At 52.4% G+C, this 14820-nt stretch overlaps 1 protein-coding gene across 6 annotated transcripts in view; it reads right to left on the reverse strand.

Annotated features, from left to right (window-relative positions):
- Positions 1 to 1100: 1100 nt before the first annotated feature.
- LOC105071102 (heparan-alpha-glucosaminide N-acetyltransferase) overlaps positions 1101 to 14820 on the reverse strand; it is a 53083-nt gene continuing 39363 nt past the window's right edge. For 5 of the 6 annotated variants that reach the window (XM_074353870.1, XM_010957733.3, XM_045518582.2 and 2 more), the window contains 11 exons: positions 13498 to 13574; positions 12875 to 12905; positions 11110 to 11270; positions 10241 to 10356; positions 7924 to 8045; positions 7429 to 7555; positions 6331 to 6417; positions 4233 to 4310; positions 3696 to 3766; positions 3495 to 3607; positions 1101 to 3313 (listed from right to left, as the gene is read on the reverse strand). In XM_074353870.1, coding sequence (XP_074209971.1) covers positions 3132 to 3313; positions 3495 to 3607; positions 3696 to 3766; positions 4233 to 4310; positions 6331 to 6417; positions 7429 to 7555; positions 7924 to 8045; positions 10241 to 10356; positions 11110 to 11270; positions 12875 to 12905; positions 13498 to 13574 — 1165 coding nt within the window. In that variant the 3' untranslated portion in view covers positions 1101 to 3131. The remainder of the gene's footprint in view (positions 3314 to 3494; positions 3608 to 3695; positions 3767 to 4232; positions 4311 to 6330; positions 6418 to 7428; positions 7556 to 7923; positions 8046 to 10240; positions 10357 to 11109; positions 11271 to 12874; positions 12906 to 13497; positions 13575 to 14820) is intronic. The other variant, XM_074353869.1, reaches the window with a different exon arrangement.

The raw sequence follows: 14820 nt of genomic DNA on the forward strand, positions 1-14820 counted from the left end.
AAGTCCCAGTGGTCAGGAGAGAATCCCACCAGAACCAGGATGGTGACAGACGCCGTGGGGAGCCGTGGGCTCGGTGCTGCGGGGAGCGAGGCCCGCTGTCCTCGTGGTTTGGGGCGGATTCTGCGAAGGAAGCCAGCGGGATAAGGGCACATTTTGTCCCGTGAGTGTTCTGACACACATTTAGATAAGGGATGTATGGAGTCTGAGGCATTTTATGACATAATCCAAACATCGAGCATTTACACCAACCTGGAATTTGGAAATACACATAGCCCGAAGAAAAGCAACGTTCTGGAACTACTGCCCAACAAAAGCTGATCACCAGGAGAAAGGCGCTGGCTCGCTCCACTGGTGCAGACGATATACACAAATGTGCAACTGAAGACAAGGTCGGGTGATGCGTTTTCCCAATTTCAAAGTTTCAACAAAAGGTGTTAAAAAATCTCCGAAGCTGCACTGTTATAGGGCATGGCTTCTACAGCGTATCGCTTAGGATTTTTAAAGATCCACCCTCCACTCACCCCCCCAACACTCCCTGCCCCTCCCCAAGGAGGTGACTGTCCCCTATCCTCCCTGGGCCAGTCAATTCAAGTGCCCTCGTCACAGCTGGCTTTGCACCATCCACTGAGGCACCTGCAGCCAGTGAGACACGAGGGAAAGGCTGCTGAGACACTTCTGGGGAGGGTTTTCTGGCCGATAAAATCTGAGGCAGAGGATGCCCTCCCCAGCCCCCTCCCGGGAGTGTCACACTGGTGGAGTGTGTGTGGCCACGGGACGGAGGTGGGGAAGGCACTGAGCTGGGGACTACTTACGTGCGAGTCTCTCCTAACTCAGCTGAATTGGGATTTCCTGCTCCTTAAGGCTCAGGACATCCTAAGTGATGTACCCCCCACCTGAGACATGCTTCTGGGGAGGCCTGACCTCTGGCTTTGAGGTGGCGCAGCTGTGACCACCCACACGGTTCACTGCAAGAGAAGGGTTTCCTCCAAGATGGCACTCACACACGCACATCAGTTCCGGGAACACTTCTGTGCAGCACTCCAGACACGCGCTAAATTTAATCAGCACTTAAATATTAAAAACAAACCCTCCGCCGCTGCTTTGCTTTAACAAACGTTTATTTAGCGCCTGCTCTGCACAAGGCCCTGTGTCTGCGCCACGAAGACCGTGCAGATGAACACGGTGTCCCCGTGTGGGAGACGGTCATGTACACAGGTAACTGTCACACAAGCCAGAAAGTGACAAATGCCAGGAGATCGAACCCCAGGGGCTATTATGAGAACCCAGAGGAAGAGAGTCTTACTTTGGGACGAGAATAAGAGCCGAGAGAAGGTGCCTTAGAAGCAGGTCCGATGTAGATGGGAGAAAGTTACGGGGAAAAGTCACCCAGGAGGACCAGAATCTGAGTCAGAGGCAGGACAACTGGCTACCTGCCGCAGGCGGGAGGAGGGGGTCAGGATGGAATTAGTCAGGTGGGTCTGCGGGGCCGGGGAGAGAAAGCCGGACAGCCGGGCTGGGCTCGACGGAGAGTGGGTCTATGCCCGGCAAAGCTGTTCCAACTGGAAGTTTCTATAAAGCGGGGGGATCTGATTTGAGCTCTGCTTTCTGAAGCCTAACCTGGTGGCAATGGATTGTGACTTGACGGAGGCAGGGACTGAGGGAAGGGGGCTGGTTTAATAATTGTTCCAGGAGTCTGGTTAAGAGGAACAGGCAGCAGCCCCGAGAGTGAGAAGGTCTAGGTGAGGGACGGAGTCAGAATTGAGAAGACTGTCAACAACTCAACACGGGAAAGGGGACTGGAGGATAACGAAAGTTTTATACTGAGAGACAGAGGGAGACCTATCCACGGAGCCAGAGCGGTCCACACCCGGCAGGTCGACACTGGGGAGGGGGGCAGGGGTGCGGTCCACGCCCGGCAGGTGTGCTCGGGGGAAGAAGGGGAAGGACTGGGCTGGATGCTGGCGGACGTCCAGGCGGGGTGGTCCGCGGGCGGTCACAGGTCGGGGTGAGTTCGGGGACAGTGCCCACGTGATACACCACCGTATCAGGAACCTCCTGTGGGAATCCCATGCTGAAGGAAAACCTGACGGTAGCTTGGACTTGCCCATCCTCGCCTGGTCAGATGGGGGCACCACAGCCTGTCTCACTGCTCCAGCCCCTGCGCGGACAACCTTCTGGTCTGTTTTCAGCAGCCCCATCTCTCCCCAAACTCCGATCAGAGTTTAAACAATTCTTTCTCATTATTTGAAGAGTCTTCTGGGATAAAATGACTTCTCTAAGGATTTCAGAAAAGCCATCCATGTACCCCCCCGCGCCGAGGGAGGGAGAGGCCGCATCCCCTCCCTGGCCGCCCGGGGCTTGTCGGGCACCCTCCACGGACGGACGGCAGGGCTGGAGCCACGGCCAGGACAGCGGGCTTCTCTCTCCCACAGCCACGGCCCCAGGACCAGCCACCGTCCAGATACAGAGAAAGATGGACAGGTGCGAGGTGGGTGGGGGACAGAAGACAGGCAGGTGATTGACAGACACCTAAGTAGGCGGCCATAAGCAAGAGCGGCTAGAATAACAGCTAAGGTTTAACTTGTCTTCACACAGGGAAAAGAGACAATGGATCCAGATAGAAAGACATTTTTTTTTTGGACCCACTGATGCCTCACAGAGTGAAAGGAAATGACTTGGACTTTCCTGAAGTATCACACTGGACTTCATCAAAACACGCGAGGCTGTGTGAGGAGCCATCGCGCCCAGCGAGCCTGGCGGGCGGTCAGAGCAGAAACGCTGGTATCTTGGCTGGCGTGGACGCCCGTGGGAAGGCGGTTTGCAGGAAACCTAGATCAGTGAGAATCTGACCTGAGGCTGTTTTATCCGTCACAGAAGCAAAACGGGCTGGTAGCTCCCTTTGGAAAACGTACACGAGAAATCCTCAGAACGAAGTTCCAAATCCACTACACTGGGGATGGAGAGGAGACACAATTACATCTCCGACAGTTATGAAGTCCCACGTGCACAGGCAGGTTCCGACTCCCCACGATCGGGAGATACACAGCCCACCCGTTTTACGACGAGTGACTCCTTTTAACGATTCCCCAGGCCCTGCAGGCTCTGCCAGCAACGCACCGCAGCTGGGGCGCTCAGATTTTCCAAAAAACCTTCTTCTTATACAAAATGTAGGCGATGAGCACCCAGAGAGCGGTGGCGACCAGGTTCTGGACGAGATGCTCCTTGTGCGACTGGCTGTCCCCCAGCCTCCACTGGAAGGGGAAGTAGTTCTCAAACGCCTCGTGGCCGACGTACACCAGGATGGAGTTCATCCCTGGGAGAGACACGCCTGATCACTGACCGAACTCTGGAGGTTCGGCTCCGGTTCAGCGAGAAAACAATGAGCACCACTCCCCTTATCGGCTAGGGCCCCAAAGCAGCGGTGCGTGTGGACCTTAGGGGTGAGCCCGCTGGGTCCCCTCCTACAGACACGCAGCCGGGCCGGGGGTGCTCACCCGGGTAGAAGAACGGGGTCCCCGTCCACAGTCCATGCACGTCCACAACGGGGTACAGGACCAGCAGGATGAAGAAGGCAAAGGCGCTCAGCGTGGTGACGTAGGAGATGGACCTGGGGGATGGGACGAGCGGGCGTCAGGCTCCCGGGCACACCCGACGTCAGCCCCGCCGGAGGAAAATGTCATGCTCTCTGTACCTACCAGAGATTTTTGTTCACTGGAATAAAGCCTTCATTTTCGGAAGCTTTTGTCAGAGCAACAGAAATGAGCCCCTGTAATGGGGGAGAAAGATGGTAACTTTTTCACACGATCTCAAGAAACAGCTGTGGTTCAACCCTGAAAGTGTGAGTGACTTAACTGCTCAGGGAGGGCTGAAAATCATGGCTCTGTTTCATTCTTTAAACTGGAAAACCATGTGTAAGATGTTTAACTAAAAATACTCTTCAAGAAATCTTTTCAGCATCGCTCCCGAGTTGAAGGTCTTTATGGCAAAGGTCCCACCAGAACCCACACCTCCGCTCCACTTCCTCACGCATTCGCTGACTTACTTATAAAGGCATTTTCCTGAGAAAATGAACCTGAAATTTAGCTGTAAAGATTTCTCCTCTCTCTTATTTGAGTGGCGAATGTTACTGTTACGATGTGGCCCCTGCTCTCCCAGCTCTGGTCGACACTTTATCCCTTTCAGCTCTGTGTGCGTGACTAGAAGGCGCCCCGGTGAGGAGCGACGTTACTCACGAGGAGACAGCACCAGGCAGTGAACCTGACCAGGATGTCTTTCGTCCGATCCTTGTAGTACAGGAGTATTTTCCCTGCCTGGGGAGGAAGACACAACGTGACCGAGAGAATCGCCTGCGGTGTTTTCTTATTTTGTCCTCATCCACCGTCCTAACCATGCGACAGACAGGCTCGCCTGCAGGCACTGGGGGTACAGGAGGAATGAACCCCTGCCCTTGGCTGGTGGAGGCCGAGAGGCACAGGGGACCACTCGGGAGGGAGATGCGCTGAGGAGGTGCCAGCGAGTTGAGGATGTGAGCGCAAAGCAGGAACAGTGTTTGGGCAGGATGGAACAGCATGAGCAAAAGCACATCAAAACGGGTGGAAACCCACAGCCTCCCTCAGGTGTAGGTAGTTCAGAAAGGCCGGGGCAGGAAGGGCAGGGAGAGGTGGGAAGGTGGTAACAGGTCGGCCTGCAGGTCTCCCTGCGAGGCACAGACTTTCTCCCACAGGTGATGGGAGCCAAGGAAAGTGACTTTTTATCTTTCAAAGTAACAAGGCTGCTAGATGGCCTGCTCTGGTGGGGGCACAGAAGAGGGTGGACCGGTAGACAGGGAAAGATTTTACAAACAGTACAATTTGGACTTTGCATAAAAATCCCTGGAAATGAGGAATTAATTTCTGGAGACATCAAAGAAAGTGTTAATAATAACTTATAATAATATATAATATCATATATTAACGTATTATATACAATATATAATTATATATTAATATAAATTACAATGGCTAAAATTTAAAAAAAAAATTTAAAAATTGTTCAAATACTTTAAATTTATGAATGTCCTGTTCTTAGAACTTTATGTGAATTAACTTATTTAATCTGCTCGACACTTTTGTGAAGTAAGCAGGTGCCACCAAAACACAGAGAGGCGAGGGGACCCGACTGGGGCAACCCAGCTAGTGAACAGCAGGGCGGGGCTGGGCACCAGCTCTGCACCCCGAACCCCACCCTCGGCTGCCCCCCCACAAGCTCAGGTTTACCTGGAAAGCACGTGGGGGATTAAATGCATTTATGTAAAAGCACCCAACGAAACTCTAGAGTGCTGCGGAAAGAAAGGCAGCACTTCTATTTATTTGGGGTTTTTTTTTTAAGGGGGGAGAAGATAATTAGGTTATTTATTTATTTACTTTTAACGGAGGGACAGGGGATTGAACCCAGGACCTCACGTATGCTAAGCACGCGCTCTACCACTGAGCTCCACGTCTAAATAGGAAATTATGTAATCACCAATATGGATGCGGTTGACCTGCACTAACCCCACAGGGGAGCCCCTGGCCACCTGTGACAATTTAACTTTGAATGTAAATGAATTAAAGTTAAATAAAATTAAAAACTGGTTCCTCTGTCAGACCAGCCACATTCGCAGGACTCAGCAGCCACACGGACGGCACACACGGAGCACTTGCGCGGTCGTGGAGAGCGGTACGCGCCCCCCCCCAGCCGTCGCCCCGCGTACAAGGGGAGCCTCAGGAAGGGAAAGCGAGGCTGTTCAGACACAACTGCATGCGGGACAAACCAAGAGCAACCTGCACTGACTGGCATAAACGATGCATCGCCTTGAAGCGTAAGCAAAAGAAAGGCGACAGGCGACAGGCGACCTCCCACACACTGCCCGTGCCTGCAGGGAAACTTTTCACCCAGAGGCCGCTGCGCCTCCCCCGCTGAGAAGAGCCACGTAAACAACAGGACCTTCTTTTGAAAACACAGGAATTATACCTAATTATACGAATGAGCTGGATTTTAGCAACTTCTAGTTTTCACGCTCTGTCAAATAGAAACGAAATTTACTAGGTGTGAAACACACAAAAGATATGCTCCCAATTACCTATTTAAACCAAACTCGGGAGGGGGATAGAGCTCAGGGGTACAGTGCACGCCCAGCATGCACGAGGTCCTGGGTTCAATCCCCAGGCCCTCCATTAAAACCAATCAATCAAGAAACCTAATAAACCCCCCCTAAAAAAGTAAATAACCCAAATGGTTTATGATTCATTAATGATGCATCAATCATCACAAACCATAAGGAAGATGCGCTGTAATAAAACGGACAAATACCTGAACTCCCAAAAAGGCCATGACGATGGAGTTGATGGTGCCCAGGATGCCTTCCGGGTCGTAGGCCACATCAGTGTGATAAAGAACCTGGCAGGGCAGAACGAGGGGGCCGCGCTCACCCGCTGACCGCGAAGCACACACGCACGACCCAACCCAGACTTGGAGACGCCCCAGCAGTCTGCTTTTTGTTTTTGTAGTAGAAACTCACTGCCAGCCTGGGGGTTACACCGTCCCAGCAAGTGTGTGGTGAGTGACGGGAGGGAGGGACGGAACACAGACATGAGCCCCGGCCCAGCACAGCCGCCTCAAGGACACAACCGTCCCCATCCAGGTTCAAACACCGCACACGGCACCTTCTAACCTGCAGGCTTATTCTTTGTGGTCAACCCTACTTCCTTTCCTCTTGTAGGGCAATAAACGTTTAAAATGCATATCCATGTTATTTTGTTATAAAAGAGATTGTTACTGCGGAAACTGCAGACGTCCGGAGCTCTCCACTGCCGGGGTGCTGAAGTGCACCACCCAGACATCCTTTCCCCCGACCCCACCCCACCCTGGCTCCTTTGAGGACCAGAGCATCCACTCCCGCAGCTGCCACCAGTACTGGTGGCCAAAAGCTCTCAGCGGCTTCTGGATTATCCATGATGAAGACAGCCGCCTCTCTGGGAGCCACGCAGCTGGGGCAGCCCACAGCCAGCCAGGGATGTCAAGGGCCGGGTCCCTCACCCTACTGAGAACAACCCTGAAGGGCCCCGGGGAGACCAGCCGCGGCCTCAGAGTGACTGATCGTTCCGCCCCGTCCGCTCCCTCCCTCCCCCACAGGTGCTGATCCCAGGACCGCCCGACAAATCCTCTGCACCAGAGTCTCTGCCTCGGTACCTGACACGTACACTGAGGACTTCTCACTTTAAACCCAGGGAAATGCGGCCCACAACCAACAGTACACTGAGGTCTCTAACGTCAGCCACTTCTGCAAACAATGCTTCCTTCCCACCCTCTTCTGCTTAACGGACACAGTTCAAAGGTGGCTGGCCCTTCCTCCTCCTCCACTTCTGGGCCCCTGAGTGTCAGGTCCGAGCACAGGCCAGGCTCACTCACAGCGGAGGAAGGATGCTGGTAAATGTGATGGTCTCCCAGGAGCAAGCGGTCGATGTAGCCGGCAGCCCCTCCAGTACAATTCGGATACTTGCCCAGATCGCCAATGCCACCAGGGCCAAGGTAACCGCTGGGGGAGCGAGAACACGGGCTTCAATGATGAGACTTCGGAGGGAGGAGGGGACACCCAGGGCCACCGAAGAGCCTCGCACACCCACGGCCTGACAGCCCCGCACACCACCACGACGCTCTCCCACCGAAGGGACTCCTGACTCCACAGCCCCCGCCATGGCGGGGTGGGGCTGCCACTCACACTGACCCTGGAAAACCCCCCAGGACAGCAGTCCTCTGGACACCCACCAAGCTCCCCTCCCAAAAAGGGATGCCTCAAAGGAGGGAATTCCTGAACTGGGAAAATCGCAGAGAGCCAGACCCCAGAGGCTCTGACTTGGCAGAAAATGACGGTCAAAAAGCGGTTTCCCACCCGGGCTCACTCACGTGGGGCATCCGGGGACAGGTAGGAAGAAGGTCAAGGCCAGCCAGATGCCTTCCAGCGCCATGATGACGAGCCACTGCGGCCAGCTGGACACCACGTCCAGAAGAGAAAAGCAGCTCCTCTCCTGGGTGGGGGGGATCGAAAACACACGTGAACTGCTCGCAAGGGGAACGGGAGGGGTGCGCAGGGCGTGTATCTGGGAGAGTCCCTGTGACTCTTCCCGCGGCCTTTATGGGAGTAACACAAAAAGATGCTTTTGTTTCATACGCAGGACGTGGTCTAGCTGGTCCTTCTCTATGAAATATCACAGTAAAACGGTAGTCCAAAAAAAAAATCACTGGGATATAAAATAGATAAACGAGTTTACACTGTGCAGCACAGGGAACTATAATCAATATCTCGTAGTAACTTATGGTGAAAAAGAATATGAAAACGAATATATGTATGTTCATGTACGACTGAAGCATTGTGCTGTGCACCAGAAATTGACACAACGTTGTCAACTGCTTATACATCAATAAAAATATATATATACAACCGCCCCCCAAACCCCAAACAAAAAACAAACAAACAAAAAGAAATCAGTGGGGGGAAGGTATAGCTCAGTGGTAGAGCACATGCTTAGCATACACAAGGTCCTGGGATCAATCCCCAGTCTCTCCTCTAAAAATAAAGTCAACCTAATTACCTCCCCAGCAAAAAAAATAAAAATTAAAAAAAAAGAAATCAGTAGGCAATTCTACTCCTGTACCCCAGAGATTTGAAAAGAGACACTTGACCAAGAACTGGTACATAAATGAACACAGAATCATTATTCATAATAGCCAGAAAGTGGAGACAAGTCAAATATCCAGCAGCTGATAAATGGATACAAAATGTGGTACATTTGTAAGATGGAATATTATTTAGCAGTGAAAAAAACCTCAAGTATTGATGGGGGCAATATGGATGAACCTTGAAAAATATTATGCTAAAGAAGCCAGACACCAAAGCCATGTATTGTATAATTCCATTTTTACAAAATGTCCAGACCAGGCAGACCTACAGAGGCAGGAAACAGATTAGGGGATGCCTGGGCTGAGGGGAAGTGGGGACTGGGGAGTGGCTGGTAATGAGGATAGGGTTTTTTGGGGGGTGATGAAAATGTTCTAGAACTGGACAGCGATGATGACTGCACAACTCTGTGAATTCACGAAATATCACTGAACTGTGCACCTCAATGTGTGAGTTTCATAGTACACGAATCATATCTCAATAAAGCTTTTTTAAAAAAAGAAATTAAAAATAAATGTTTAAAAGGTAAAATGAAATTTAAACTTTTGGGGCGGTTCTGGTTGAAGGAAGAAGGGGTGCGGTCCACCTCTTCCTTGTATACCCTACCCCGGCTCCGTCGGGGCGGCTGGGACAAGCCTCCGCAGACCCTCAGGTCCCCCACGGGCACCGAGCTCAAGTTCATGTGCATGTGGAGCCCCACTCCAGCTCCAGGGTCTACAGCAGAGGGCACGGGTGCACCGGCAGGGAGGGCAGGGCCGGGGGCGAAGGAGTTAAACACACTCCAGGAAAATACCTCTGAGCAGCCGTCACAAGAAGACCCAGGAGAATCTGGGATTCAGCGATGGCTGCGCTGGTTACACACCAGGGAGAAGCTGGACCACAAATACAGCCTGACTGACTGTGACGCAGGACCCCAAACAGAAGAATATAACAATTTCCACCTGAATTTTTACTTCCTTTGTAGCGGGGGGGATAACTATCATCTGAGTAAAGTCAACTCAGCGATTTACAGTAAGCCAGAAAGTCAGCAAAAAAGAGCTGAGGTGCTCACGCACTTCTAAGGAAGAAGAGACAGGAAGCAGCCCAGCCGGGGGCTGAACTGTCATACCCCATCCTGAGCTCAGTACGTTTCCTCCAAGTGAGACCTTTGCAGCCTTTGTATAGACAGAGATGCTCAATGAGTTTTTTGTGTATCTTGTACCACCAGGAAACAGAAAACTTGGCAGTAATGCATCCGAGAGACTGAGCTAGCAAACCAGACGATGGTGATGTTATTTCACGCCATCAAAAGGCATCTGACGAACGGAAACTGAAAAATTTGTTAAGAGGGTAGAACTCCTGTTACGCATTTTTCACCCCAATTTTTTTTTAAAAAGACTGTTACAAAGACTAAATAAAAATAACTCATTGAAGAGGAAAAAGCATGCTTTTGGCAAACAGAGGTAGGGCCCTACACTCCCTAGTGCTGCACCCAGAACAAAAGAAAGTTCCCACAGCTATTCAGGGACACCCCACCACCACCACTTTTAGAGCAGGGTTTCTCACCGAGGCACAGCTCTCAGGCACGGGCTTGAAAAAGAGCAGCTCTAACACGGCGACCACGAAGTAGGTCACCCCCAGCCGCTGGAGCACGCCAGGGATGCGAGCCTCCTCCCACGACACTGCGGGGACACAGGGCACAGAGGGTGTCAGCCGGCACCCCCCACTTCACCCCCGGACATCCTCATCAGGCCGCAGGCTCTCCCCAGGGACCATCCCTGCAAAGGGGGCGCAATCCTACAAAGAGCCCTGCCATGTGTCCTCCTGGGAGCAGCGCCCACTTTTTGGAGACCCAGCCAATCTCCTTTTCTTGACACCTTCCCGCAGGACTCCACCTCCTCTTGCCTGAAGTCTTGGTGCGTCTTGCCTGAGGGGTTCATTTGGCACCTCTCTGACAATTAGGTCTCCCTTGGCAAATGACACAGTACACTCACCCCCTGAGGACAGGGACGGCTGCCTTCCCCAAGTGTCTCCTTCCCAGCAGCCGGGGGCACCCAGGTGATGACAAGGTGGGCTCTTGAACAATGGCCTTATTATAAAAAGTTGCTGAAACCACAGTGGCAGGAGGAAGGGTCTGAGGACCAGTCACCTGGTCTGGTCCCTAGTCTGCCCCTCGCGACACTGGGACAAAAGCACCTCACTCCCCTGGCCCCAGAGTCTTCCTCTGTCCAACACGAGGGTTTGAGTGGGCTTGGGGGCACCTGCTGGGTCTGAAATTCCAAGATAGTAACGCCCAAAGCCATACAAGCATTCTGTACAGAACTGTTCTGTCTGCAGGGACACAGGGTGGAGGAGCTCCATTTCTCCCCAGTTCCGGCACGTTGCTTCCACGCTTCAAGCTCAATATGAACTAGCAGAGGGGAAGAAATACTTACGTGGACCAAGGCAGTAATTGGGGTTCACAACGACAATTCCTATACAGAGTAACAGGAAACTCCTCCACGCAATTTTCCCCAGCAATCTGAACTTTGAGCATCCCCGCTGCAGAGTGGAAGTCATTGATAGAAAAATCGAAGATCCCATAATAAAAACAAACCTAAAAAGACAACAGTTGTTAGCAGGTGGCCATTTCCAACTTTTGCGGTCTCTCTACCGTGAGTATTTTATAACCTGGTACCTAGAAGACGCAACATGTGATTTTTTTTTAAAGAACCAGCTGCTGAAACCACGTGGGGTTTGCGGAGGAGGGAGACTCCGAACGCTGGGCTGTGAGGTTTGTGTGCCTCCATGTCCTGTCTTAGGAGGAAACCTTTCAGCACTGAAGTGCAGCTTCCAGGGACAACCCTCCCGGGTGGTCGTCGAGGAGAAAGAAGACTTGACCTGACACCCTCCCGCGCGCCCCCAAGTCCTTGAGAAACAACGCATTTCAATTTCAATCGTTTCTAAAGTAACTATCGCTCTTGAAAGAAAGATGAAAGTTTTTTTTCTCTTTAGGAGTTTGAGCCACCTCTTCTTTCCTTCCTTTTTACTATCCTAAATTTCGTCTTTTATTTAAAAAAAAAAAAATCAGAACAGAATCTGTCTGACGACTTGGCGAGGGGGTAACAGAGGGGAGAGCTGGTCGCATTCTGGGGTGGCCTCGCTCCCTTTCTTGGGGTCACGTAATCGGATAAAAGCCTCTGGTGCCAGGAACGGGAATGGGGCCACCGGCCCGTGGGGAAGCTCGCAGAGAACACACGTCAGCAATCACCAGGTCGGCAGGCACGCAGACCTTCCTCCCACCCAGATTCATCTCCACAAGGAACTCCTTCCCGGGAAGGGGGACCGGGCAACACAGGGGAAGGGAGCTGTGAGGTACAAGCTGTTACGTGTAAAATAAGCCACCAGGATATACTGCACAGCACAGGGAACACAGCTGATATTTTACAGTAACTATAAATGGAGTATAAATTGTGAGTAAAACTGTACAGTCACTAATACTGTGAGTCACTATATTGTTCACCTGTAACTTATACAATGTTGTATATCAACTGTACTTCAATTAAAAAAAAATGTTAAGGCTTTTTCTCCCAAGCCCAGAAAAACCTGAGTTCACATTAGCGATGGAACACCAGAGACCAAAGATGCAAACCAGTAGCCGGTTCTACCTCGTAATGATGGAGGAGGTGCCCAGAGACACAAATTCCTGGTCATGCAGGAAGTCGGGTCCCTCAGCAAGGGGCATGAGCCCTGGACGGACAGAGGCAGAGCTGGGTCACTCCACTGTTACTCCAAGCTTTATCTTATTACTAACATCGCCCTTGTATACTTATCAGAATTCCCTGATGCCAATGCACCACATGCATACCGTTTAGGAAGCATGATTTTTACACTTATTTTCAGGATTAGTGGAATTTAGCCACGTATTCCAAATGTATGATTTCCTCCAAGATTCCAGGACCCTGCCTGTCACACGCACACTCACAAAGCGTTCCCTCCGAAGTTACTCATCTTTTATTTGCACATCTTAGATGAGCACCACGCCAAGGGTGACAAGGATTCAGTCACATGGCTTTCGGAAGGACCTGATAACACAGAGACCTGGGAGGGGCCTAGGCCTGCAGCCTGGAACTCAGGGCTGGTGTCGGGAGTGTCCAGCATCAGCTGAAAACCAAGCCTCAAGGACGAGCACAAAGGGCGGGTGGCAGGTGTGATACTCACCACGGGAATACGAGGTCGGCCACCGTCAGTCCTGCAGAGACACAGCGCAACGGTGAGGAAGGACCTACAACAGCAGTGCTCCCTGACTGGGGGCAGCTTCCCTCTCACACCACGGGGAACCCCGGGAGGTGACCCAGCGCCCCCAGGACTCTGCACCAGCAGGGGTGGGTGCTAAGGGCCCACCTGGAGAACCCGCAAAGCAGCGCTACTCAAAACCCATCTTAACCCGACCACTGAGCCGATTCACGGCCACTCAGACCAACCCCCGCCCAGCGGCACCCCCAGGAGGACCAGAGTCTCCGGGCGGGACGCCCACGCGGCTGTCATACAAGGCAGACCTGGAGCAGGACAAGGCTCATTTATAGCTGAAGTCCTGACTCCTCCTGCAGAGCCCCCGCAGCCGAGGCCTCCGGTGCCCACGGGTGGTCCCAGAGAAGCATCACAGAGCCGGAGCACACGGGAGACCAGAGCTCACGGCTGGTGGAAGAATCTAAAGGTCCTCCTAGGGGTCCTTCCAGGGGGCGTGTCTCTGGAGCTCCTGGGGGGCGGTGCCGAGGGCGTCCCCTGCCCGCAGCGCTCTGGGGGTCCCACGTAAGCAACACTGCCTGTGGGAAGCACCTTACCATTCCAGCTCGAGTGTTTGAAGTACCAGTATCGCCCTCCTCCATAGTTGACAAAGACCATGATGGTGAGAGCCATCCTGTGGGACAACAAAGACACGCCCTCAGGGCTTGTGTGTGGCTCGAGGACGCCCGGCTGCAGGGGACATGTGACACTCACCCCGTGCCGTCAGGAGGCACTGAAAAGCAGCAACTCCCAGCTCTAACCACTGCAGTTAGGACCCTGCACAAAAGTCCTCTGCCAACACTTCCAACAGGATGTCTTAAGAAAAACCTACGCTGACGCTAAACCGCATGACTTGAAAACAGAGCCGAACATGCCCCGTCACTCGGTTTTGTGCTAATTATTTTGCCGTCTCAGGTTAAAGAACTGCAGTGGGAGGGGACAGTCTTTAGGGTCAAGCCTTGAGTCCATCCCTCTGAGGAGCCATTCGAGCTGGGGCGAGCCTCCCATCAGGTCTCTGTGAAGGAGGGACACCTTGCCCCGGGGATCGTGGGCACCGCGACGGGGTGGGTAGCACACATCACAGCACCTGAGCGGCGCCTGGAAGCGCTTAGAAGCCTTCAGGCACTTAATCAGCGTTAGTTCCTGTCTCCCTGTGAACATCTCGGAAAGACAGAGGGATAAAATAGAGAACATTCAAAACATGCTGCTGCTCGATGCGAATTCCGCAGCCGCGGGGAATGAAGACCTTGGTGTCAGTGGGGTAATGTGTGGGGAGTCCAGCTGCCTGGAATCAAATCCCAGCTGTCCTTCTTAGTCCCTGAGTGACCCAGGGCAAAATACTCAGCTCTGAAGCTCAATTTCTTCATCAGCAAATAGGCATAGTTGTTTTGTTTTGGTTTTTTTTAAGTACAGAGCTCATCGGACGGCTAAGAGATGAATTAAGACAAGCTGGAACGGTAACACTGTCATTATCAGTATCATTCTTGTCACTAGCTGGCTTCGGAGACACCCACCAGGACACTCAGAGCTCTGGGGAGGCCGGGCCAGACTTCTCGGGTTATCCCCGGAGCTTACAAGGCCTCCGTGGGTAGAAATGGATGGACCTGACACCTAGTATTTCTTTTCGGTCATCCCGTTTAAGATTTCATTTTCAGAGTCTGGTCCTGGCATTCCTTCTTCCCCCAAAACTATGAAATAAGAACAATTTACCATCAAACTCTGTGGATTTGCTCTCCAAAGGGCCTGATATATGAGCCGTTTTGCTAGGGGTGGTGGTGGATGAGAGCCGCCTCCCCCCCAAGAACCGGGGTTCCCTCTCTAGCCCAGGCACCTGCCTGTCTGTCCAGCTGCCGACCGGACACAGGGCCCACCCGCTGCTC

The sequence above is a fragment of the Camelus bactrianus genome, chromosome 26, assembly GCF_048773025.1.
Source record: "Camelus bactrianus isolate YW-2024 breed Bactrian camel chromosome 26, ASM4877302v1, whole genome shotgun sequence".
NCBI lineage: Eukaryota > Metazoa > Chordata > Mammalia > Artiodactyla > Camelidae > Camelus > Camelus bactrianus.